General features: G+C 41.8%; 1 protein-coding gene across 1 annotated transcript in view; it reads left to right on the top strand.

Moving 5' to 3' along the window:
* The first annotated feature begins 13,415 nt into the window (after window positions 1-13,415).
* LOC119162420 (uncharacterized) overlaps window positions 13,416-24,409 on the top strand; it is a 27,142-nt gene continuing 16,148 nt past the window's right edge. Inside the window, exon 1 of the mRNA XM_037414803.2 lies at window positions 13,416-13,595. Coding sequence (XP_037270700.2) covers window positions 13,469-13,595 — 127 coding nt within the window. The 5' untranslated portion in view covers window positions 13,416-13,468. The remainder of the gene's footprint in view (window positions 13,596-24,409) is intronic.

The raw sequence follows: 24,409 nt of genomic DNA, 5'->3' as shown, positions 1-24,409 counted from the left end.
CAATAGACCTTACCGAAGTACCGATTATTATGGAAAGCGTAACGTTTTGCTTTCTGCAACACTATTTCAGTGTATTTTGGAATACCTGCATTGTTTTCCAAGATTTGTGAAAATGTCGGTATATATGGGTTGAGTGTATAAGCAAGTTCGGCGGATGCTTGAGATCTCTTGAAACTTCCGTTAGGTACAACAACGGCAAGTGATGTCTTCTTATTATGTGAGTAAAGGACAATAGTCGTCTCGTAAGGGGTCTGCTGAAACATGGAGTGCAGTGGCAAACCCCGTATCCGTTGTCTGCGGCCATTTCTATTCAAAGGGTAAATGTAGGCATGTACCACGTTGTCTCAGCCATGTAATACTTAGTTATTCGCAGCGTGGTCGCAGAAATTAGCTCCTTTCATGGCATTATTTCAGATTCTGAGGAGAGTTGGCAATCGCAATAATTTTTTATTTCATTGTATGGGCACCCAGTTACATAACTCAGAGGCTACTACGTGGTCGTTCGGCAGCATAAAAACTCTGCCTTTGTCTTTGGTCTTTACAAAACAGAATTGTTTCCACGATCGAACAAAAACTATACAACCTACGGTTCTTTGCTTCCGTATTACTTTTCATTGTTGACAGAAATCACCCTTCCTACCGTCGTTATTCTCCTCCTCCCAAGCGTCTATACTTGGGTCACATGCGACAATAATACCTTACAGGCTCTCTCATTTTCACAGAGGTATCTGTCCCAGCCTCGTGGGTATTAGATAACAAAAAATAAACGGCATTATTTTAAGAAAAATGGCTGGTGAAATCTTAGAGGGAGCATACAACATTAGGTACGTGTGTGCTCCCACGAAATCCCACTGTACTATAAAAAGTACACCCCGAATGAATTACACCTCCAAAAAAAAACTATGTACTTTATACACTTCTCGCATTGTGCAGGGATTTTTGTGTTCTTGCTGAAGCACAATCTATCCGTAAACGCATAAATTATAAACCTGAAACAAGTATAGGATGATCAGTACTGACCACGTGCCCTTGACGGGTTCTCCTTTTTCTAAAGTTGAACGAATCATGGAGCAGAAAAAATATCACAGTGTCAATATGCCTACTCAGCATTATTTTGCTGCAACCATTTGCTTCTAAAATTCCAATGAGCAAAATCAGAAAATAGTGTTACGTATTTTTATTTGAGAATAGAGAAGTGTACTTTGTAAAGTACACTAGTTCCTAACGCGTTAAGAAGTATAAGCAATGGTATGGTTCATATGAGAGCAAGAAGAGGCAGAAGTAAAGAGTACAGCAGTTAAGTTAGCCTCTAATATCTTAGTCGTACTACTTTTATTCTCTTCTTGAGCACTCGATTACTGATGAATGCTAAGATTAACAAAAAAGGCACAATTATGTGAAGTAATATGGTTGAGTTAACATTATTATGAAAAATAAAAAATAGAGCTACAAAATGGTAAGAATTCGGCAGATCGCATGTACCTTGGGAATCAGTATTATGCGAAACATGCAGAGGGAGAGAACACGACTGTGGTGTAATTGTATTAAGCGAAACATTAAGAAATAACGCCACAGTTATGTAGAAACATTGTACATAGGTACATATGTTTAACGGTCACACATGTTGTACGTAACCAGTTGTTTACAGTTACGTTACAATGACACAAGCAACAAGGGTATTACCAACACCAGTAGAGGTAAGCTTGTCAGTCGCGCTTGTGCTTGCGAGGATGGTAGTCCTGGATAGAGCTAGGTAGATGAGCTTCAGGGAATGACACTGAACTACATTTGACGTTAGTCTGACGTGATGCCTGTATCATAGCAGTACACTTGTAATGCTTGTAAAGTTAAAGTTAGACAGCCAGCATTAAAACCGCATTGGCGTTCCACAAACACTGCGCCTGCATGGAGTCTTTTTTACAAACAATTCCGAGGCCTGGTGTGGCTCCGTGGTAGAATATTTTAATGCCGCGGAGAATGCATGGGTTCGAGTCCTGCTGCAACCTTGATATTTATTCTTTGCGTTGGTTAGGTCAACACTGCTGATGTGAGTATTTCTTTACGTCCTCGCATTTAATTACCAATGTTGGTTCTCGCCGTTCCTGGGTCGATATGTTCATCCACCCGTGGTGCATACCCGCCTACCGCGGCCCATTGTGTACGGATATGATCAACATCAGACTGGAGGAAAGTGTTTGACGACTTCCCAAAAGGGATTTTCATGCTATTCAAGTCAAGACCAGACAGTCCTATTCATCAAACTCTTTTACCCTCCCATACTAATTTTCGTCTACCCAAAGTTAAGGAAGTGATCACGAGAGCACCTGGACCTAGGTGCGTAGATAGATAGATAGATAGATAGATAGATAGATAGATAGATAGATAGATAGATAGATAGATAGATAGATAGATAGAAATGCTCAAAATGCTTGCAGTTTGCTAAGAAATGCTTCGAATGTAATAAAAAAAACAACCAAACTTGGTTTACTTTCTCTCCTTACATTATTCCTATGAGCCTTGAGTAAAATGAAAATACCCTACATTGATATATAGCGAAAAGAACGTTATGAGGAGTGGAAACTTCGGTTTCACTTCTGAGTAACTATAAAAGAAAGTAGCGGCATGTGATGCACGCACAAAAACACGCCTGACTCGACCAGCAGAGAAGCACAGCTAAGATCTTCATAATAATAATAACTGTGTTGGTTTTACACCCTAAACCACAATATGATTATAAAAGATGCGGCAGTGGGGGCCGCCGGAAAGTTCGGCTACCTGGAGTTCTTAAACGTGTAAACTTTGAATGGGCTGCAGTAATAAAGTCAGACCATTTCAGCAGACCGAGTAGTAATTCAACATTGATTTATTTATATGTAGGGTTTAACTTCCGAAAACCACTATATGTATATGAAAGACGCCGTAGTGGAGGGCTTCAGAAATTTTGACCCCCTGGGGTTCTTTAACGTGCACCCAAATCTGAGCACACGGGCCTACAACATTTCCGCCTCTATCGGAAATGCAGCCGCCACAGCCGGGATTCGATCACGCAACCTGCGGGTTAGCAGCCGAGTACCTTAGCCACTAGACTACCGTAGCGGGCCAGTAAATTATGCACTGCCGTGTGGCCAGAAAAGCAGCAGCAAATGCCAACAGTTTCCTTTTTTGAGACACAGTTATGCTTTCATGGCTTCCCAACGGCCAATATACAACACCCATGCCCCTCCGTGGCCCTTCGTTTGCTCCCACCTCCCCGCCACGTCCCTCCCTTTTTTCTTGTACATGTGCTCTTCTCCTTTGTGACGCCGAGTGAACAGAGTTGCATTAAATACTTGAAAGTGATTGCTAACATGGCGGAAGTTCTTCACGGTGTTATGCGCGGGTGGCGATGTTCTTCATAAGCGGTGCGTCTTTTCCTTAGTTTATCCAATGGCCCTGAGAAGTGCTGAGCTGTGTGCCGTATTCTGTCGAGCATTCGGCAATCTAATAAATAAATAAGGCACCCGGGGTGGCGAGGCATTTGCCAGCGGCGCTCGACCCTGCGTAAAGTGCTTGAAGGCAGCCACACTCGGCGAAATACGTCATTAGGGACCCGAAAGGCGGCGCAGCCTATTAGCTCCGAAAAAGAGTCGCCTTCGGTGCCACCGCGTGCAAAAGTCCCGCGGCGACATCTCCCCCTCAATATTCATTTTCACCCTCGCCGTCTTCTCATTTTATGCTGGTCATTACGAGCAAAGTGGACGAGCCGGCTGAGCTCTGACTCCTGCGAGCTAACAGGACCGGCGGTCCTGGTACCCTCTTTCTCCTTCAACACCCAGCGACTTATAAATTATTGATGGTCGGCAAACTAAAGCAATTGCGAGGTGCTCGCTTGCGAGGCTTCGCCTCATAGGCGGGGTCCGCTCAAGCTGCTCTACGACCCTGTGTTGCGTCACAGTCGCATATGCAATGTATAGCCGCGTTTATGGGACATCAACCACCACAATCATGTTTCGTATATGTGAACGTGCCCCAAGTATACTTTGCTGTGCGTGCTTATTTACGGCTGCCTTCTTTCCAGCGTAGCATGTTTTCGCCAGAACTTTCTGTTCTCGTTCATTTTATCAATCTCCAAGTATGCTTCACCTTCTGATCGTGCCTTCGAAGCTCACTAATAACAGTTTTCCACACCTTTAATTCATGTATGGCAATCGCCATCACTTTGCTTGGCGCATAAATTATGTTCACCAAGCGCGCTAAGTGAGGGCAGCGCATACAGCTTGGATGTTGGAATCCTTCAAACCTGAAGAACAAGTATACGTAGTACACTTACGCTCAACCAATTGTCGCATATTTGGAAGTATGTGCACTTCATAACAATTTGAGCGGTGACGACAATCATTAGAGGAATCGTCGCACTTTTTTTTCTGTAGCAGGGGGAGCACCTTACTTAGAAAGCGTCTCATTCGAACCTCAAACGATATTACCGCTTCCTTCTTTATTTTTATGGCTCTTTGATCAGCAGCAAGTAAATTGTACTTTCGCTTTCGTAATTGGCACTTTTTAGTTTGATAGTCACCTCACATTTCGCAACCAGTAATTGCTGACGCTAAGGCACACTACCCAATAAAACCCACACCTCGCAGTTTCCTTCTTTAAGCGGATATCTAGTTGGTTTGTGAACTTAGCAGCGATTAGAAAGTTTCGCTTCGTTTAGATTTGTTTAGTTTAGTTTGGAACAATGTCAACCAGTGCCTTGTGCAACTTCTTGCAACAATATATGGTAACGACAAGAAAAATCGTTCCTAGAAATCAATAACGTTCTCGGTGATGTCGTTCAGGACTTGTCTACAATAATTCCTTGTTTTCCCCTTACAAAACAGTTTTCGCAAGCACGGTTTAGCAGAAGGAATCACAACAAAACTTGCTTACGTGTAACCTCTACACAGCTTTTGTGTGTCTTTCACACCGTGCTAGCCTTGTCAATCGTTATGCTGTAGTTATTATCGCAACAGATGCCTAACGAATGACAAGGAGCCCGAGAAAAGGCTGGTAGCCTAAGTTAGGACACATTTACCGTTAAAAAATTGCGCGAAGCAACACTGACGAGAACAAAGAGAAATAAAAGCGTTATTCACGCTTCCTGTTACTTTCTAAAAGGTTGGCTGAGGATCGCCTCAGCGATTGCTTTTTGATAGAGGTGAAATGTTAGAGGCCTGTGTACTGTGCAATTTCAATGCTTGCGGCTTCAATAATTTCAATGCTTCAGAAACCCAGGTGGTCGAAATTTACATGAATCCCAGGTATTTTGGTACGCAAGTACTCCAGAAGTGTTCTTAAGGAACTGAAGGTAACTTGAATCTATCTATCTATCTATCTATCTATCTATCTATCTATCTATCTATCTATCTATCTATCTATCTATCTATCTATCTATCTATCTATCTATCTATCTATCTATCTATCTATCTATCTATCTATCTATCTATCTATCTATCTATCTATCTATCTATCTATCTATCTATCTATCTATCTATCTATCTATCTATCTATCTATCTATCTATCTATCTATCTATCTATCTATCTATCTATCTATCTATCTGCATCTTGGTGGTCTCGTGATCAGTTTGGGGTTGACCAAAATTAGTATGGGAGGCTAAGAGGGTCTTACGAATATGTCTGACTGGTCATGACATGAATAACGTGAAAATCCCGTCGCGGACACCATCAAACCCTTTCCTCCAGACATGTCTGACACATATCCGTATATCTAGCGCCGCGGTATGCGGATATGCGCTGAAGATAATGAACAGTGAGTGAGTGAAAAAAAGTGCATATCCCACGTACAGTAAGAATCGAATATAATATATACGCAGCACCAAAGAGGAAGGTTGAAATGTCACTTTAAAAGCAGCACAACGTTACGAGGTAGATGTATAATATGCCGCACATGACTTACATGTCGTGATTTTTATGATTGCGCCTGGCAATTGTATTTGTCGTTCATTCCGGTCTCGTAACACCAAATTCGCTTTATGTGAAGCTAGCGAAACGGCCGAGAGTGCACTATGACGTAGCATGTAGTCATGCTTTACATGACAGGCACATCATAACTATTATGTTTAGACATGTAATTTGCCTTGTCATTCATTCACGTCACAGAATACAAGCAGGCCCCGGAAACTCTCAAGTTCAAGTGATCACCTGTAGGGGGCGAAAAAATCAACCGCGGCGCGTTTCTGCTTCAAACACCCAGAGTGGATCTACTAAACTCTCTCGCCCCTCGCGCTATTGCACTTTCTTGCAGGGGCGCCCTCTTCGGGGCCAAGTTTTATTTTAAAATGATAAAAAACTACAATTTTTCGTACCGCTACACATAAAAAACAACTTGTTCTTTTAGCAAGTAGTTTTTTCTTAAACATAAGCCGCGTCATAAAGACTTTGTAATAGTTTTTGCTCCAGCTGACTTGAGGTCAGCAGCAGCCTATTGGCATCATCATTCTCATTTCAAAGTTTGCGGCGGCCAACAGTTGCGACGGCAGGTAACGGCTCGCGGTAGGTTCGGATGTGTCTCGGACTGCTTCGTTTTGCTGTAAATATTTCGAGCCTCTGCCAACTGACACACTCTTTCTCGTTCTGTTTATTTTGACTCGCTCAAATGCTTTCGCGAAGGGAATTCAAGTGACTTCCGGGGAACGAAGCGACCGTTGAAGCTTTCATCCGATGTACACCCGTTGCAAGCCTGGGCCGGTGAGTAGAAACCACTTCAGTTTTTTCAAGGACGGTTGTTTGCGGAGCTAGTTGGCTCATTTCAACATATGTAGTTTTTTTGCCAATGACTGCGTAGGTGTCATACGGTGGCAGCGCATTGCAATATTAAATTTTAAAATTGTTTAACGTCTATATCTGTAACCGGAAAAACGTGCGTTACTTGCGACGTGGCTTCACGTGGGAACGAGTTGCTGACTCAATAGTTAATTCTGAAATTCTGTCACCAAGTAACACAAACCAGGCAGTTTCAATGAAAGAAAGCAAATAAATCACTGTCGCCTCGCATGTGTCTCCGTAGCTAGCCCATCTATTAGTGCAAAAAAACCTACTAGTTAATAGTTTACCGCAGTTGCGTTTGATGATTGATTGATTGATATGTGGGGTTTAACATCCCAAAACCACCTTATGATTATGAGAGACGCCGTAGTGGAGGGCTCCGGAAATTTAGACCACCTGGGGTTCTTTAACATGCACCCAAATCTGAGCACACGGGTCTACAACATTTCCGCCTCCATCGGAAATGCAGCCGCTGCAGCCGGGATTTGAACCCGCGACCTGCGGGTCAGCAGCCGAGTACCTTAGCCACTAGACCACCGCAGCGGGGCGCAGTCGCGTTAGAGAAACATAACATAATTATTGGTCTGGTTTTGCTATTGTGTGACAAAGAAAGCGTCACATAAATGAGAAATACTTCTTTTTCGGCCACAGCCTCCTGACTCACCTGGCATAGAAGCAGCTGTGTACAATGGGCAAAAAACCTGCTACATGACATGCCTTGTGAAGAAGCAACCCTGAGTGATGTACGTGTTATGTGGTATCATTACATATATGTATAAAATACTGCTGTTTACTAGTTAACTGAGTTTATTTGCTTACTTTGGAAAATTTCATGCATTGATTATGCATTGAATAGATACAATGATATCTGGTGATGTTACTTGTTTTTCCAGACTGCCATGCAATGACAGGATGACTACCCCGAATGTCCACTCTGCAAGCACGTTGAAACATCTGAATGTCCACTACAACCGGTCATCTCGAACCTCACACATGTTATGCTGTATTTGTGAATGTTTTACCATGTATATTGTGGAGGGGTGCCTTAGATTGCCTCAAGAATTGGTTGTCTACCATGGCATGGAGTCTACATTTCAATAATATTGAAACTGTAACACTATTAGTTAGATTGTGTGGCACTGCTGAGCTCAACAACACAGGCTTGATGCCAGCCACAGTGGCCATATTTTGATGGGGGTGAAACGCTGAGACGCTTGTGTGCTTAAGGGTTTGTTTGATTCGCCTGCACCACATGATCCATTTTACAAAGTGCTACACCTCACCATTGGTTTCAGTGGCACAGCGATGGCATCTTCTAAATCGTGCCATTTATTTCGAAAAGCGCAGGAGAGATACAGCACCAAAAATAGCTCATGACTTTCCTGTACCTTCTGCTCTGACAGCACTGGTTTGATGCAGCCGCACGCACAGCTTAAAAAACAACATAGCATTGGACGTAGGTACTATACCCACCTCTACAAATGCGGCGTGTTTTGCCAATTGCCACGATGTTTGCACCTCATTAAATTAAGCTAACAAAAATAAGCATGCCACCTTGTCGGCACCTTGTCATTCACTTGTGATGCCGCACTTCAGAACTCGTGCTGCACAAGTTCTGAACTTCTCGTGCACAGCTGTGAACCAGTTCCGATTGGTGCAGGTGAACTCAACTGACCCTTAAAAGATGGAAGCTTGAAAATATGAAAAATTTGTTAACATAAGGTTACAGAGCAAATGTTTCGACAAGCAGTCTTGTCTCCTGGGAGGCTACAGTGTCATTTGTCTGAACCCCCGGAAGCCAGAATCAATCTAAATTTGTTCACTACTGTATTACTGACGATCACTTCATAGTTGGCATGTGAGTTGTCAGAAATTATGAATTGCAAAATGAACATCCCAGCAGTGAGGGGCATTAACAGGCTTTCCGACATTTAGTTGTGCCTTGTGACAGTTTACGAACAACACCCAGAACTGTTTTGTCTTAACTGTGTTTAGCTCATACAAGTTTACAAAAAGATGTGTGAAAGGTCATAAGTCTGCACTCAATTGCTTTAGCTTTGCACATACGTTCAATGGGCTCCTAAAATAATAAATCATAAAGGTGATGAGCCCTTACAGCACAGATTCCTCAAAGACGTGAATGCTGTCGTGAAGAGCAAGCTTGTGTTCATTGCATGTGGTACTGTTTTTTTATATATAGCAGAGAAACGTCCCCGATTTCTTTGAGCACATCTGCTTCTGTTTAAATTAAGTTGTCATAACTATAGTGTCTACCACTAAGAAGTAAAATTATGTGCACTACGGTCCTGAAAAAAAATCTTGGAAATCACACAGGTAGTTGAAACATACATGACCTTGACTTATTCACAGCCACACTGCAAGATAGTACTTATTTCATGTCCTAACCTCTAAAAGTAGCAGGGAGAAAACAACTTCAGCTTTCAAGCAAAAGTGTACCGAAAAAGTAAACAAAATAACAAGTGTGTAATAAATGTGACCTTTATTGATTCAGTATTCGGACAGATTCACATCATGTATCACCAATTGATTTCAGGAGTGCTTGCTTGCAAGAGAGTACTCAAGTTCTATTGATATGTCTATGCAAAAAAGAGATTCTGCTCAGAGCTGAGCAGATACTGTACTGCAAAATCACCAACAAAGATGTACAAACAACAAAATTGTACAGTGCATGCCTAAAGCGTATTTTCCTAAAATTGGGTCTTTTCGATCTGTAAGCACACGCCTCATAAATGTTCCTTTAGCATACATGTTCACTGCATACTCAGCAGACCATTCATTACTTGCAACGAGAAATTCTAGCTGTAGTAACTGTGAAACTTAACTCTAACAATAAATGTAGCAAGCCTGAAATATTTTGAGGCCCATCATCTAAATACGTATTACTTATGATATGGGCTCACGGCTAAGAATTAAGTCTAGTGCCTACCCTGTCGACACGATGCGACATTGCACAATTGTGAAGTACTCAATGTAGCATAGCAGAGCGAAAAAAGTTCTGAACTGCACGCATCCGTAATTGCTTATTTAACAAATTTAATAAAACTACATTGCTCTCACTGCGCGAGCTATCTATAGGCAATGTGCAAGTTTCTTTGCCGATTCCACATCATGCATTAACTTCACTTCAGGATCAACACTACAGGGCAAGCGCCGCATCTGACGGCAAAATCGGACTCTTGTCCTAAAGCCACGCTATTAAACTCGAGAGCCGCAAAACAATGAGAGCAACGTTCATTCAGCGATCTCGATGTTCACTTATATGCATATGCTTGTTAGCTTTCAAGAGTCTTTACACATGGGTTGAAAGCTTTCGATATGTATGAGTGACTTGTTTTGTTCGGACCCAACCGTATACATTGATTGTACCGGCTTGGACACTTGCAATAAACGATGCAAACCTTACTTGATTGACATTGTTTTTGCCAGCCGAGGCCAGCTAGGTCACCTGGCGATAATTACAGACGCAAAACGCGATTTACCAACGAAAAAAAAAAATCAGAGGAAGCGAGCAGCGCCAACCAGCCGCGGCCACCCTCACCTGCAGCAAAAAAAAAAAAAAAAATGCGTCTAGTAATTGATGATGATAGCATTACCAGCGCCATCTGGCCTCACGGTATTGCAGTTCAGTACGCCGCCGCTACGTATTTGCATGTTATTTTGATACAATGGCCCAAAGGTACAGTTTCCGTTCTCTAAACTGGTAGGTGTTCTGTGATACAAGTTTGGTATATGTGAAGTTAGTGAAATGCTTAGCATGTAGTCGCGTTCTATATCACATGCATATTATGATTGTTGTGTTAAGATGTGCCGTTTACCTTCGTCATTCATTCACGTCTCGTAATACTAGATTTGGTATACGTGAAGCTAGCGAAACAATCACGAGGACAGCATGAGCGTGGCATGCAGTCATAACTTACATGACATGCATGGCATGACTTCAACGTTAAGGCCTGTTCCTTATGTTCGCCATGCAGTCATGTCATACCATACAAATTTTCAAATATGTTAGGTGAATGAAACCACCGGAAGAGCATCAAGACCATGGCATGTAAAGCATGGCACTCATTTCATACACGTCATAATTTTCAAGTCATGACTAGTCAATTATGGTCGTCATGCAGTCATGTTATGCCATACTGATTTTGGTATAAATTTCATTATCGAAACGGCAGGGAGAGCTAAAAGACGTAGATAGATAGATAGATAGATAGATAGATAGATAGATAGATAGATAGATAGATAGATAGATAGATAGATAGATAGATAGATAGATAGATAGATAGATAGATAGGTTCAAAGTCGCCAAGTGCGCTAATAAATGCTTCGTATTTCGAAACTTTGTTTGGTTCACACTACACGCGAGTTAACTCGACGTAACCTGGCTAGGCCCACTCGGGGACAGTCAGGTTAAACTTGACGGCCTTCGAACGGGTCCTCTGGGCGGTTCATAATTATCTAAGAATCGTGAAAACAGACATTGTTCATTCAAATAAGATAGCGTTAAAAACTTATTCGGTACCGTTTACCAGACAAATGCAAAAACTAAATTTCAGGACCCCAGCAATGAATCTAACCGAAGCGTTCACGTGGCAATCAAGTAATTTACTGCCGGGCCACGCCAGGTCTCGAAACTGGATTAGAGAAAGACCGATATGCAGGCTATCGGTGAACCGCCAAGCCCTTTTACATTGCAGGCTGCTTATTTCTATGAACATTACACAGGTTTTTCTATGATGCAGGCGTTACGTTGGGTTAATGTGAATTGTTTATTTAGGTGCAATCCCCTAAAGTTGGTCTATGTGGCACTAGCCAGGCACGAGCAATACATATCAGCTTACCGCTTCTGGCGCTGGCAATACTCCTGCTGCTGTGGGAATCATTACCTGCCAGCTGTAAACAACTGGGTATATAGAACTCAAGTGACTGTTCACCATATGTCTATGCGTACAACATTTGTACATTTCTTTAGCATCGTTTCGTAAGGTACCACTCAATCAAAATTTACACCAATGTTAACTTTTCACCGCAGGCTTCGCATAACATCGATCCCCATGGTACATAGGATCTGCCGAATTTATTTCTCAGCTCGTGTTTTGCCACGCTTTAGCATTCATTAACCTATACCAATACGTATTGCCATGGACAAATAATACACGGACAATACATTACAAATTAGAATACTTTACGCTAGTGACAACCTACGAACGCTGCCATAGACCGCTACTTATCTGGTTGCCAAAGGTAGTTGAGGCCTGAAAGCAAGTTTGCACGCCGAAATAATTCTGACATTGGGCGTACATTGAAGCGAGAACGAAAGAACACATTTTATCTAACGTGTCCCTATGTTATATGTCGATGTCTGTACCATTTTCTGTTTTCTTCCTAATACTTGTGCAGTCACTCTTTCTCACTCTTCATTCCGTATGAAACTTCATCAGCAAGGAGCTCCTTTCAAATAAATACACTTTTCGTGTTTCCGAGGCAGCTGGTAAAACAATTTACTTGTCGTCACACAAGCAAAGCCAAGACCAACCAGTGTTGGAAACGAAGAAACCTTTGATAGATCAGCCACCGTGGCGCCGGTCGCAATGCTCAGCTGTTCTTTGGCGTCAATGATGATTTTTTTTTATAGGACTGCCAGCAACGCAGGCCTACCATGCCACGAGAGCACCCAAACTTAGCTGCCAGATGACACACGTCAGTAGAATTGCCGCGGCAAACAAACTAATAGATGAATAACAGCGTGACGCAAAAGGTTTCACAAAGTCACAACCAAAACAGAATGCAGTGCTACTAAATATGACGGAATATGCTTCGCATACCATGCAGTTTATAGCACAGAAAAAAAGTACCGAATCAGATTATACTGAAACCTTCATAAACGATCAGCTACAGCGAGGATCTTTACGAAGCATTGGGTGAATTTCAGGCAGTGGTGCATGAATTGGTCAAAGCATGTTCGAATCATTATGTTTAAACACAGAAATAGGCTCTCGCTGCTTTACGCATTCCAAACCTTAGGAAAAACGTTCGCACATAAGATACCGCGACAGGCATGATCGTCCAGAAGAGAAGAATTTTCGGCTAGTTGGTTTGTGGCGTTCATTGACGCCATAGCGCCGAAAAGGCGGGGGACCAAGTATATGTCCGCCTATGTCTTCTGAAAATCGGGGATTCAATGAAGGCCATAATCATATTCATATCGTCCTAAACATCATGCTAGCTGTCCGCCTTGCGTAATGTGTCTTGGCGCCTGTTTTATTGTTGCACACGGCGCTCCTCTCTTTTACTCATCCGCGGTTATTCAGATTCCATATTCACAAAAATAGGCGTAATGAGCTCGGAACTCGTCTGGCAGACATATTGTTCTAGAAAAGAAAGATGCGTGTACGTGTACGCTTTTATCACGTACTTACATGTGCGCGTTTCTTTGTTCTCATTCTTGGAGTATGAAAATGCCGACAAACGCACACAAAAAAGCACACAAACCTGACAAAATGAAGCAGATAGCGAAGCAAAATAAATGATAAAAAAGACGCTGGCAGTTCTATAGACGTGTCAATTTATTCGTTGACGTGGCCGTACAAGGCTGTTTCATCAGCAGCCATATCGTTGCCGTTCGTTCAGCCAAAGTGCGCCAAAATGACCATGCACCTAAAGTACTTTTTTATGAATGCGTTTTTCTTCGTCATCGCGGAAGCGCACCGCCGTGGAACAATTATGTTGCCTGGTTCCACCAGGCCGCCTGACTTCCCTAAATGTAGCAACGGTACGTACGCATTGAATGATTGAATTACCGTCTCTTGCTGAGAAAAGGGGGTGTTGCGCCGCTCCCAAGTGCTTGTACCAACCGCCTCATATTTCCACGAAATATCTTGGCACCTAAAACAAGCCTCTTAGCACTTAGATGAAGTACTTGAGAGCAATTATATGATGGGGTTTTACGCATGCCGCAGTCGGGGGGACTCTGAATATTTGACCACCTGGGGTCCTTAGGCGTGCACTCATATGTAGGTATACACTGGTAACAAGATCTTAATTTGGGTGAGTTGGTTCATCGTGGTTTTGCTCTAGTAACACCGCAAAAACTGCAGGAAAAGACAAAAAAAAGGGGACGGAAAAGAGCGCTGACTGTGAACTGAATTTTATTGAAGGTGCTACGACCGTTTTTGCTCAGGTGCAAGAACAGTGCTCACACGCGATGACACAGGTGTGACCATGACAAAAGAATCTTGACTGGGAAAAGAATACTCTCTCTCTCAGAAAGCAGAAGTGATGGAATACTTATGTATTGATCCTTAGCCTTCTTGATAAAAAAATGCTTCTATAATTTGTCTTTCATGATTTGTTCATGCTTTTTTTTCGAAAACCCTGTTTTATGAAACATAGGACTGCACCTAAATTTTTGCAGTGTATGGCCATGAAGCTACAATAGCCTTTCTTGACGCTTAAAGCATGCTGCCTTGCTCAGTCATTGAAGCATTGCCCAGTTTGCCCTATGTGTTTTTTTTTCACGTGTCAACGGTGTCTAACAAACAAAATTAGACTAGCATTCAGTAAACATATTCTCATGACGAATGCTGCGAGACTGACTACTCCTGTTGCTGTTTAGAACGCACACTTTTGAAAGCTTGCAAGGGGTGGAAAACAACAAGTTAATATAATATCTGCTCGCCATTTTTTGAAATTGTGAGATACCTTCTGTATGTACAATATTTCATGCAAAAGGTCTTTGGTCGTTTTGTTTTCCTTTTGTTCCTGTTTTGTTTACCTTAGTTTCTGCAGGAGGGTTTCGCAAACGGGTGTGATGATGCTGTTGGTATATCCAGCATCTTTTAGTCTTTTATTGTGGCTTTCAAGGTGGACCTCACCATTGTGCTCACATGACTTTTGAATGGGGGCCTGAATACATGTGGTGTCAATTCCTCTTCTTAGTAATTTTGAATGCCCTCATTCCAAAGAAAGGACGTTATTAGCACTCCTAGGTTGATAGCACAAGCAAATATAATTAATATCAGAAAAAGCAAGGTGAAAATCTAAGTACTGAATGCCATTGTCTCTAGGCAGTGCAAACGTGGATTTGAGCCCCCAGTAGTGCTTTTTGAAGACATGCAGCACAGCTTCAACGCTGTCATTAAAACACAATTGTCCAGTTTTGTCAACAAGCACAAGGTAATCGTCAACATAAGGATACACTCTGCGTACAGGTACACATGCAAGGCTAGCAGAAATGCGTTTATCAATAACAGATAAAAAGATGTCACAAAAAAGTGGGGCCAATCATGCATCTATACATATGCTGGTGCACCAGATTAAGAATTGCTCATCGTATTTGATGCTTGTGGAATTGAGATAAAATTCTAAAGGTGCAATAAAAATGTCAGAGTTCATGCCTATAATGTACTGAAAATGCACCTCCTGTTCTTCTAAACGTTTCCTCACAGCAAAAATAAGGTCATAGCAAAGAAGCAAATAATAAAAGTCCACAACGTGTATTGAAAACCCTGCCACAGAACAGCAAAATGCTTTCAGTAGTTCATGGACAGTATTGCAGGAGCTCCTTACGAAGAAGGATTTTTGAAAAGTCAAAATTTTCAAATTGTCTTGAAGAAATCACCCTACATGCTTCTGCCATGATGTTCTCTCTAAAACAAATTTTAGAACAATATAGGCATGAACACTGACACTTTTATAACGCTTTTACAATTTTACCTCAATTAGACTACCACCAAAACAATGGGCAATTCGTAATTCAACGCACCGGCATTTGTATAGATGGATCATTGGCGCCACTTCTTTGTGACATCTTTTTTTATCTGTTATTGACAAACGCATTTCTGCTAGCCTTGCATGTGTACCTTTACGCAGAGTGTATCGTTATGTTGATGATTTCCTTGTGCTTGTTGAAAAAAACTGACAAAGGTGTCTTATTGACAACGTTGAAGCTGTGCTCAACGTCTTCAAAAAGCACTACTGGGGGCTCAAATCCACGTTTGCACTGCCTAAAGACAACGTTATTCACTACTTAGACGTTCGTCTTGCTTTTTCTGATATTACTCATAATTGATGGTGATACATCAGCCCAGGAGTGGTAATAACGTCTTTCCTTTTGAATGAGGGCATTCAAAATTACTAGGAAAGGAATTATCACCACATGTTTTCAGGCCACCCTTCAAAAGTCATGTGGGCAGAAGGATGAGGGCAGCCTTTAAAGCCACATTAAAAGACTAAAAAAATGCTGGATATCCCAACAGCATCATCACACCTATTGGCGAAACCCTCCTGCAGAAACTAACGTTAAACAAAACATAAAAAAACGACCAAAAACGTTTGCATGAAATAACGTACATACATGAGGTATCTCACAATCTGAAAAAAAATTAGTGAGCAGATATGATAATAACTTGTGGCTTTCCGCCCTTTGCAAGCTTTTAAAAGTGTGAATACTAAACAGCAACAGGAGTAGTCAATCTTGCACCATTCGTCACGAGAATAGGTTCACTGAATGCCAATCTAATTTTGTTTATGAGACACAGTTGGCATGTGAAAAAGTGAACATAAGACAAACTGGGCAATTTTTCAATGACCGAGCAAGGCAGCATGCTTTAAATGCTAAGAATGGCTATGGTAGTCTCATGGCTGTACATTGCAAAGAATGTAAGTGTAACCTTATGTTGCATAAAACACGTTTTTTGAAAAAAGCCAGAACGAAGTATGAAATAGTGATTATGAATGCATTTTTATCAGGAAGGCCGAGGATCAATGCACCAGTACACCTTCATTTATCCTTTTCGAGATAGAGTATTCTTTTCTCAGTTTGAATTATCTTGTCATGGTCACACATGCGTCGTCGCGCATGAATATTGTTTTTGCACTCTGTACAAAAACAGTCGTAGAACCTTCAATAAAATTCAGTTGGCAGTCAGCGCTATTTCTGGTCCACTTTGCTGTCTCTTCCTGCAGTTGGTATGCTGTTACTAGAGCACAAACTATATACACTGGTGTTCTCTCATTTTGACTCCATCTGAAAGTCGCTGCCATGGCAGGCAATAAAACCCACCCTCGAGATTAGCAGCGTTGCTCCTCACCCTCTAAATTGACATGGTGGGTTAACATATTATTGAAAATACAAAATGAAAAAGAAAATCTTGTGAGGAGCACAGTCAGTGCTTTGACAACATAAAGCATAACAGCAAAAGTTGTCGCGCATCCTTCCAGGCTTAACTGTCGTTTTGGTCCTTACTGAAGTTATTTTTGCTCTTTGACGAGTTTTATCTTGTAGTTTGTTCACCCGGCATGTGTTTCCTTGACGTCACTGATCGAGTATCAAGCACGACAAACAACGCGACAAATTATATAGGTGTAATCACCTCCAGTAAAAATGGCGTTAGCGACGGTGCGTGTCACTGAAGGCACTGGCTTCAGCGATTTCACCACAAGGGTGACTTCAAAGCAAGAGCTTAACGTCGATCTTTCTTCTGTGTGAGCGATGCAGCTACCCTGTGGATGACGCATTTAACCACGGGGACATTGTGCACGTCTGTCAATATTTAGTGCAACAGCTTATGACAGTGTGGATCATGTCGCAACCAGGAGACTCATTTTGACATAACTTAATATGGTCTTTGGTATTAGGTTATGACGTTTTATTTTCGTAATTGAAGCGGAAAGACATAAGTTACGGGCTGTTTCAAAAAATCTCTCTGAAAATTTTCGAAAATCAAGCAAATAGAACATGCTTCCCATGCCATCTGACAACATTTGTTCGTTGTCACACACGTCTAAGGAGGACTAGAGACGTAAACTAAGACAGTATTTCAAAAATAAATGAATAACTGTTTAATTAGTGGAAACAGAAGGTTGGTTTGACTGAGAGAATTTACTACGAAGAGCTCATTGCCGCCTTGAGAGTTAAAAAAAAGACGGTGTCTTGTACAATCGAATTTTACATAATTCATGGGCGAAACTGAAAGCGACATGACTACGGGCGCAATCAGCAGATGACCAAGATGACGTCACTTCTCATGACAATTACCGCTGTGGCGTTATTTTTTTCTTGCATTGGTTAAAATACGCACACCGTGCGCGCCACAAAGCGTAGCCCGTGCTCTAACGAAACAAATTATCCTTATGGGTCGATGGTTGATATGACGACGCTCGATCATTCTAGAAGTCTCATGAGGGCATGGCAGTGACGCTCATTCTCGTTTTGCTTTTGCAGGTGAAGTTTGTGAAATTCGCTAGCTCTGCTGAAATAATAGGAACGCTTTTTGGACATCTTAAAGCGGGAATGTGTTCTTTGCCGGGAACACTTCAGTTCCCTCGCTACCCAACTGCCTGTCTACACTGATCAAAAATGTTAAACTTCAATTTAACGGCGACCGTAATTAATGTAGCTAGTCAAATGATAATATCGACCTCCCACTAAAACGTAATTACGAAGGCAGCGAGGAAATGCCCCACTTTATTATCCGAACTTTTCGGACAATTCGTTAAATACCTTCTACATGCCCTTAATTTTCCTGTGTCCTATGGATATGCTTTTCTGACATTGTAAACATTGCAGCTTCTGCATTTGAAGCCGCATGTTTTTATGTGCATGTGGGTGGCATGTGTACGACGTATCACAACCACAACAACAATAACAACAAAAAAGAAACATTAGTCGTATATTCCTTAAGTTGCGAATTGTTTCGACTGCCAAAAAATATGAAAAGACGCGGGGAGGGGGAGGAAGTTGTGTAAAAAAGATAAACTATTTTCGCCACCGCTTTTGTATTAGTGTGGAATAGATCAGATATACCTCGCGAAGGTTTTTTTTTTGTTTTGTGTTCAGCGGGTAACCCAACATATTTAGTTACTTGTCGTGTATGAACTGTGTTATTTAAAAATCAGACACTAATAACACTTAAAACAGTTATAACATAAAAAATAGTAACCACATGTTGATAATCATTTTAGCTCTGTTTACACACAGATTGCAAAGTTCAACTTGAATCCCGTAATTTAGGAAGGCACATCTGCTTGTTCTAAATGTTGAAAGTAGCTCCTGTTTTCCGACTGACTTTGTAAAGTTAACAGTAAAAACGTACTGTAATTTCGTTTACACTTTAACCGAGACGCTTTTTCATTAAAAAAAATTGATGAATCGAAAATTCATTCCATTGCTAACTTTAGAACCCCATATCATGAACTTGGCGTAATCGACACCGTTACTTTCAAGCGCATATGACTTCCTCGTTATTGGTTAAAATTCATGAATTTCAAGCGTAGAAAGATGAGTTTAAACGCAATGTAAAGAAACTTCCCTAATTTGTAATGATTCATTTGGATTTATCATTCCGATATACGGGGCTATGATAATATTTTGTACAATTAAGTAGAACTTCATGTTACGGCATAAAATACGCACTGTAAAAAAATTGTGACTTAAGTATTCCATTGCGGGTCCTGTAGACCGAAAGATTTTCCATCGCATTTTTCTGAGAAAATCCAACCTACATCAGGCAACATTCAATTTTAAAACAGGAATGGTATATTTATGCCCCAGTGATTAGATGCAGCAATTAGATGCAGCTACGCCACAATTTTCCTTGAACCACGCGGTATCTACAACTTTTCTGAGGGTGAAATACAAATTTTTTTTTTCAAAGCCACTATATTAAGTAAAAAAGATTGCTTACAGTGAGAATTTGGTATGTTTTTGAAGACACGTGGGTTTTCAGAAGTGTGCATAAAGAGCTACAGTATATGATGCGCACGTGTCTACTTCTGCATTATGAAAAGCGGGAGAAAGCAATCGCTGCAAGTGGACCTCTTGACACACACACACACACACACACACACACACACACACACACACACACACACACACACACATACACACACACACACACACACACACACACACACACACACACACACACACACACACACACACACACACACACACACACACACTTATATATATGCAGATGGAAGATATTGCTTTGGTGTAGCGTGCAGTCCAGTCGATTTTACGACTTTTTCCTTCAGGCGATGTTATAGACTTAGGCACAGGTGCAGTGTTGGGAAAAGCATGCATGAGGTGTGCGATGTACATACACGAGCACCAGCGCCGACACTATACTACGTTGAAGAGGTGAGTAACAGCTGTGCGCACGGTAATGCTCCTGAACCTCTCTCAGAGATGTTATTCTGCGCAGGTTTTGAAAGAAATGTCAATATTTCATCTTCAGCTTCATTTTGTTACCAAAGCAATGCTGCGCTAGTTGATTTCTGATATTTCGAGTTCTGGGACTTTATATGTGGCGACAATGACGCGCCTCAGTGACGTTGTCGTTGGGCCGGAATAAGTGTGGAGCCGTGGCTTGGATTTCCAATCACAGAAGCCGAATTCGCGCGTGATTAGAAGGCGAAGTGGCTATAGTCTGTCATGCCTTTACACAAAATACAATTTGAATGGATAAGGGTATGACTCCACGTCCGTCGCTTCGCGTACCGACAAATTTGTGCCGTAATGACGTGTTGATAAAAATTTCATTTTTACACTCAACAAAAAAACAAAAACATCCAGAAAAAATAAAAACAATGCGTAACCGAGACACCTTTTTTCGTATTTTGTGCTTCTTGAGTTTGAAGAAACTCTATATTTGAAAAACTTGCGGAAGGGTTGTTGCATCAGTGTAAATATAGGTTTCATTACGTGATTAGAAATATGTGTAGTCAAGTTTCATTCTTGTGACCAAAATTTCAACATGGGGGAAAAATTGTTGGAAGGTCCTCTTTTTTTTTTCAGAATGATACGAAAGACGTTGCAGACAGAATGCCATGCTTAGAGCACTGCAATGCTGTAGCGCGCGAGTGCAGTCGCACGATTTTCTTCAGAGGGGCCCTGAAACACCTTTTTCAAGTAACCATGGAATAAATTCACTGAAAGAGCTTATTCCCTTACTCATTGAACGCCGCAAAACGTTTAGGAATCCGTTCTGTGCAAGTGGAGTTACAAAGATTTGTTGCATGCTGCGATTGCATTATCTCTTCTGTCGTCCTGATGAAAGCGCTGGAATCTAAGCAGGGAGGGGCGGCAGGGGCAAAGAAATTATGTCCTTCGCACCTCCTGTCATTAAAAACTTTTTTTGTTTTTTTTCTTCGAATGCGCGGCTTTGTCAGTGTGATCGCGCGCGCACGCGCACAAGTCGCGGCCTCCCGCGTTGATCTCTGTAAAGATCGAGTGCGCCATGTTTAAATCAGGCAATGGCTGATAGGTGGGCTTGCTACGCGTGATTTTTGACCACTTGCTTTCCTTTTTGAGAAAAGAGAAACCAACTTTTAACTGACTTTGACAATTTATTGTGAATTCTAGGCCGCGTGCTGAGCAATATTGCTTGTCTGGCGTGTTGTCGAAAGCCTCTACTACCGTTCGGGAGTGGTTTCTGACCATGCTTAAAAAGTGTTGCAGGGCTCCTTTAATGTTTAGGGCTTTTCTAATGATGAAAAAAATACATGATACCACGCAGCGCGTACAATAAATATTCATGGAACCAAACACGGCATCAATTTTTCAATTAAAATAACTGCTATGCACAATCACCTCAGATAAACATGTCATGTCGCGACGAGTCTTATTTCCGAAGATATTGCTGACTTTGATTTTCGCGTTTGAGTCGAAATTACGTCGATATGGCCCGAACTGAAGACGGTGAAAACGAAAGTACGTTCGCTATCTAAATTGTCCTGTTTTAAATGGGAGTATTTTCGTTGTTACAAAAAATTGGATTGGTCGTTTTGGAATGCCTTCTGCAACGCAACAAAAGGCACTTGACCATATACGAAAATAATAGAATTTTGCACGATTATTCTTTGTTATTTAGGTAATTTGTCATAACATACGAACACTCTCATGACCGAAAATCATATAGTTTTTGTTCGATTCAGTTGCGGTTAACCACTTTTTAAAAAGAAATTGTTGCTTCTTGTAATAAAAAATACTATGCACGCACTTTCTCGAGCGAAGCCGTGCGTCCTCTTTTTTTAAATAAATTAAAAAATAAACAAAGGAGTTGTCAGCGTCATTTGGCGACTTATATTCCTTTAAACTTCATTTTTACACATAGAGAAATATAAAGGAAACACAATAACATATACACATATAACCTTACATAGATGAGTACAAAAGTCCTCATGTGGTCAGAACACACGCGTAGCCGCCACGCTCACTTTCAAGCTAGTCCGGTATGTAGTGGTCACAAATATTTGTTTTTGAAAAAAAAAACGTTGCAGAACCTTCATTGCTTTTCCGATATATTTTAGATGACCATGGGCCTAGTATTTTATCCAAACAAAACGCTCGCTCGGGATATAGCGTATGGACTTCCTGTTCGAGTCGCCGTCGTTGTGTGTGTCGTGTTTCGGACAGTCGAGCAAGAGGTGATAGATATCCTCGTTATTTTCTTCCTAGTTGCCCTGCTGCGGTATTCTAGTGGTTATGGCACTCGACTGTTAACTCGAAAGTCACGAGTTTGAATCCTGGCGCTGGTGGCGGCTGAATTGTTGATGGAGGCGAAAATGTTTGAGACCCCTGTGCTTAGGTTTAGGTGCTTGGTAAATAACCACAGGTGGCCTAATTCTTCGGAGCTCTCCACAGCGGTGTCTCTCATATCCATATCGACGTTTTGGGCTGTTAAACCACAGAATATTATCACGCGTTACGGTCGTTCGTCGTCACTACAGCGTGCGCAGAATGACATGTATGGTGTAGAACCAGTCCGAAAAATTGTGACATGCCGAGTGCAAGTCAGTTTGTATAAAAGCGAGCGTCAGCTGTACACAGCACCACGTGCATGGTCGAAGCCACTGGTGTACCCACTGCTGTTCCCACTGACACTGTTATGCTTTAACGAAACATGTTGTTGGGTGTGTTGTTTCAAGGTTGTGAGAAATTATTACACTGCGAGTGCTGCGAAAACAGAAGTTTGCGTTTGTCGTCACTATGGTAATTTTTTTCTATTTAGTGTGTCCTCGTAAGATTTGAAATTTTAAATATGTTTTACTCGTGTTTCCTGCACTCACAAGGCATTGTCGTCAGTGATAATTCTTACACCCCACCACCCTTATTCGTACTTCTCATCAATTAACCTCGTACCCTGTTGCTGTCGTTCATGTTTTTGAAGGACTGGAGACAGAGATCTCAGCTTGTATGTTTAGTGAGAGGAGTTATAATCTTTAGTTGCTCTGTGTTGGTATGAGTGTATAGCGTATTCGATAGAGAAGTGTTTGGCCTTGTGGCGTGACATTTGGCATTTCTCATTGTGCGATCAGTGGTGCAGCCATAAGTTCGTCGGAAGTGTTGCTGTTGCTGTAGCCTCAGAGAGGGTCACAGTCTCAGAGAAAGCCACATGCTCCTCTACCATATTGATTAGCTTTTAAAGAATATCTTGTAACTTTTCATCCTTTAAACTTAGCGCAGGATAGAAAACCAGACGCTCATCTGGTTGGCCTTCCTGCCTTCCCTTCATCCTTCTATTCCCCCCCCCTCCCCCCTTATGATTCCTTTGTGGTGCATGAAATTACGCCATCTGTGCAAACCACACGTTCTAAGTTGTATGTCTTATTTAGTTTGCTACTAATCCTTTCATGCCTCTAATAAGCAGAAAAATTAAGGAACAGAAGCTCGAAGTCTCGCAATGTTCTTGCTTTTTTGGAATATGTAAAATATCTGAGCAGTTGAAGTCTAGCTTGGAGTGGCTGTGACGCTGTCTAAAAAAATATTTCGCGAGAGTGTTCAAGATACGTGTCGGATAAATACGGACGTTGTGTCGATGTAGGCGGTGCTGGTGGCGAACGACAAATCCCTATAGATGCAAAAGATGAAAACCAGTAGTCTAGCCATTATCAAACTAGCAAACCTAGGTATTCAGGGGTACAGTAGTGTATGATATCCCGAGTCACGGTAGGGCTTGAGACTGCTTTAGAAAAAGAGCCTGTATGAAATCGTCATGCAGGGCAAGGAGCACGTCAACAGACGAGATATTGCGTGGTGCAAGTGTACTATTACACGAGGCATCATTTCATGTAGATTGCGTAACTACTGGGTCCATAAAAGTGGTTAGCTCAAGAGAAAAAAAAGTTACACCATCTCCCGCTAAAGAGATCCATGTGTAGATGCGAAGCAGCAGGTGCTAACGCTTACACTGGCAGCGGCGTTCATATTGGCACCGATCACGGCGTTTCGCAGGAGAGAAACCTGGGGACGCGCAAACCACGTAGTGCTGAGCCGTTGTTTGCTCTGGAACATGCCAATCACTGCCAACGGATAATGAGAAAGAAAAGACTCCAATTGGACTCAGAGACCTGCAGTCCACCTTTAGTTAACAGGCACGCTGCGAATTTTTATTGTTCAATAGCGCACAGAAAAACTCTTCCATCAGCACTACTTTGGACGTCAAGATTGAGTGCCTATATATACGGAGTGGACAGAGAACGGTTTTATGGCTTGAGCAGACAATGTTCTCAACAAAGAAACCCGCTAGCAGACGCTGTCGGCGTCGGCGTTGGAGGCAAACGAGGAAAGAAGGGACGTGC

Source organism: Rhipicephalus microplus, chromosome X (genome assembly GCF_043290135.1).
Source record: "Rhipicephalus microplus isolate Deutch F79 chromosome X, USDA_Rmic, whole genome shotgun sequence".
NCBI lineage: Eukaryota > Metazoa > Arthropoda > Arachnida > Ixodida > Ixodidae > Rhipicephalus > Rhipicephalus microplus.
This window is presented reverse-complemented; position numbering and strand designations above follow the sequence as displayed.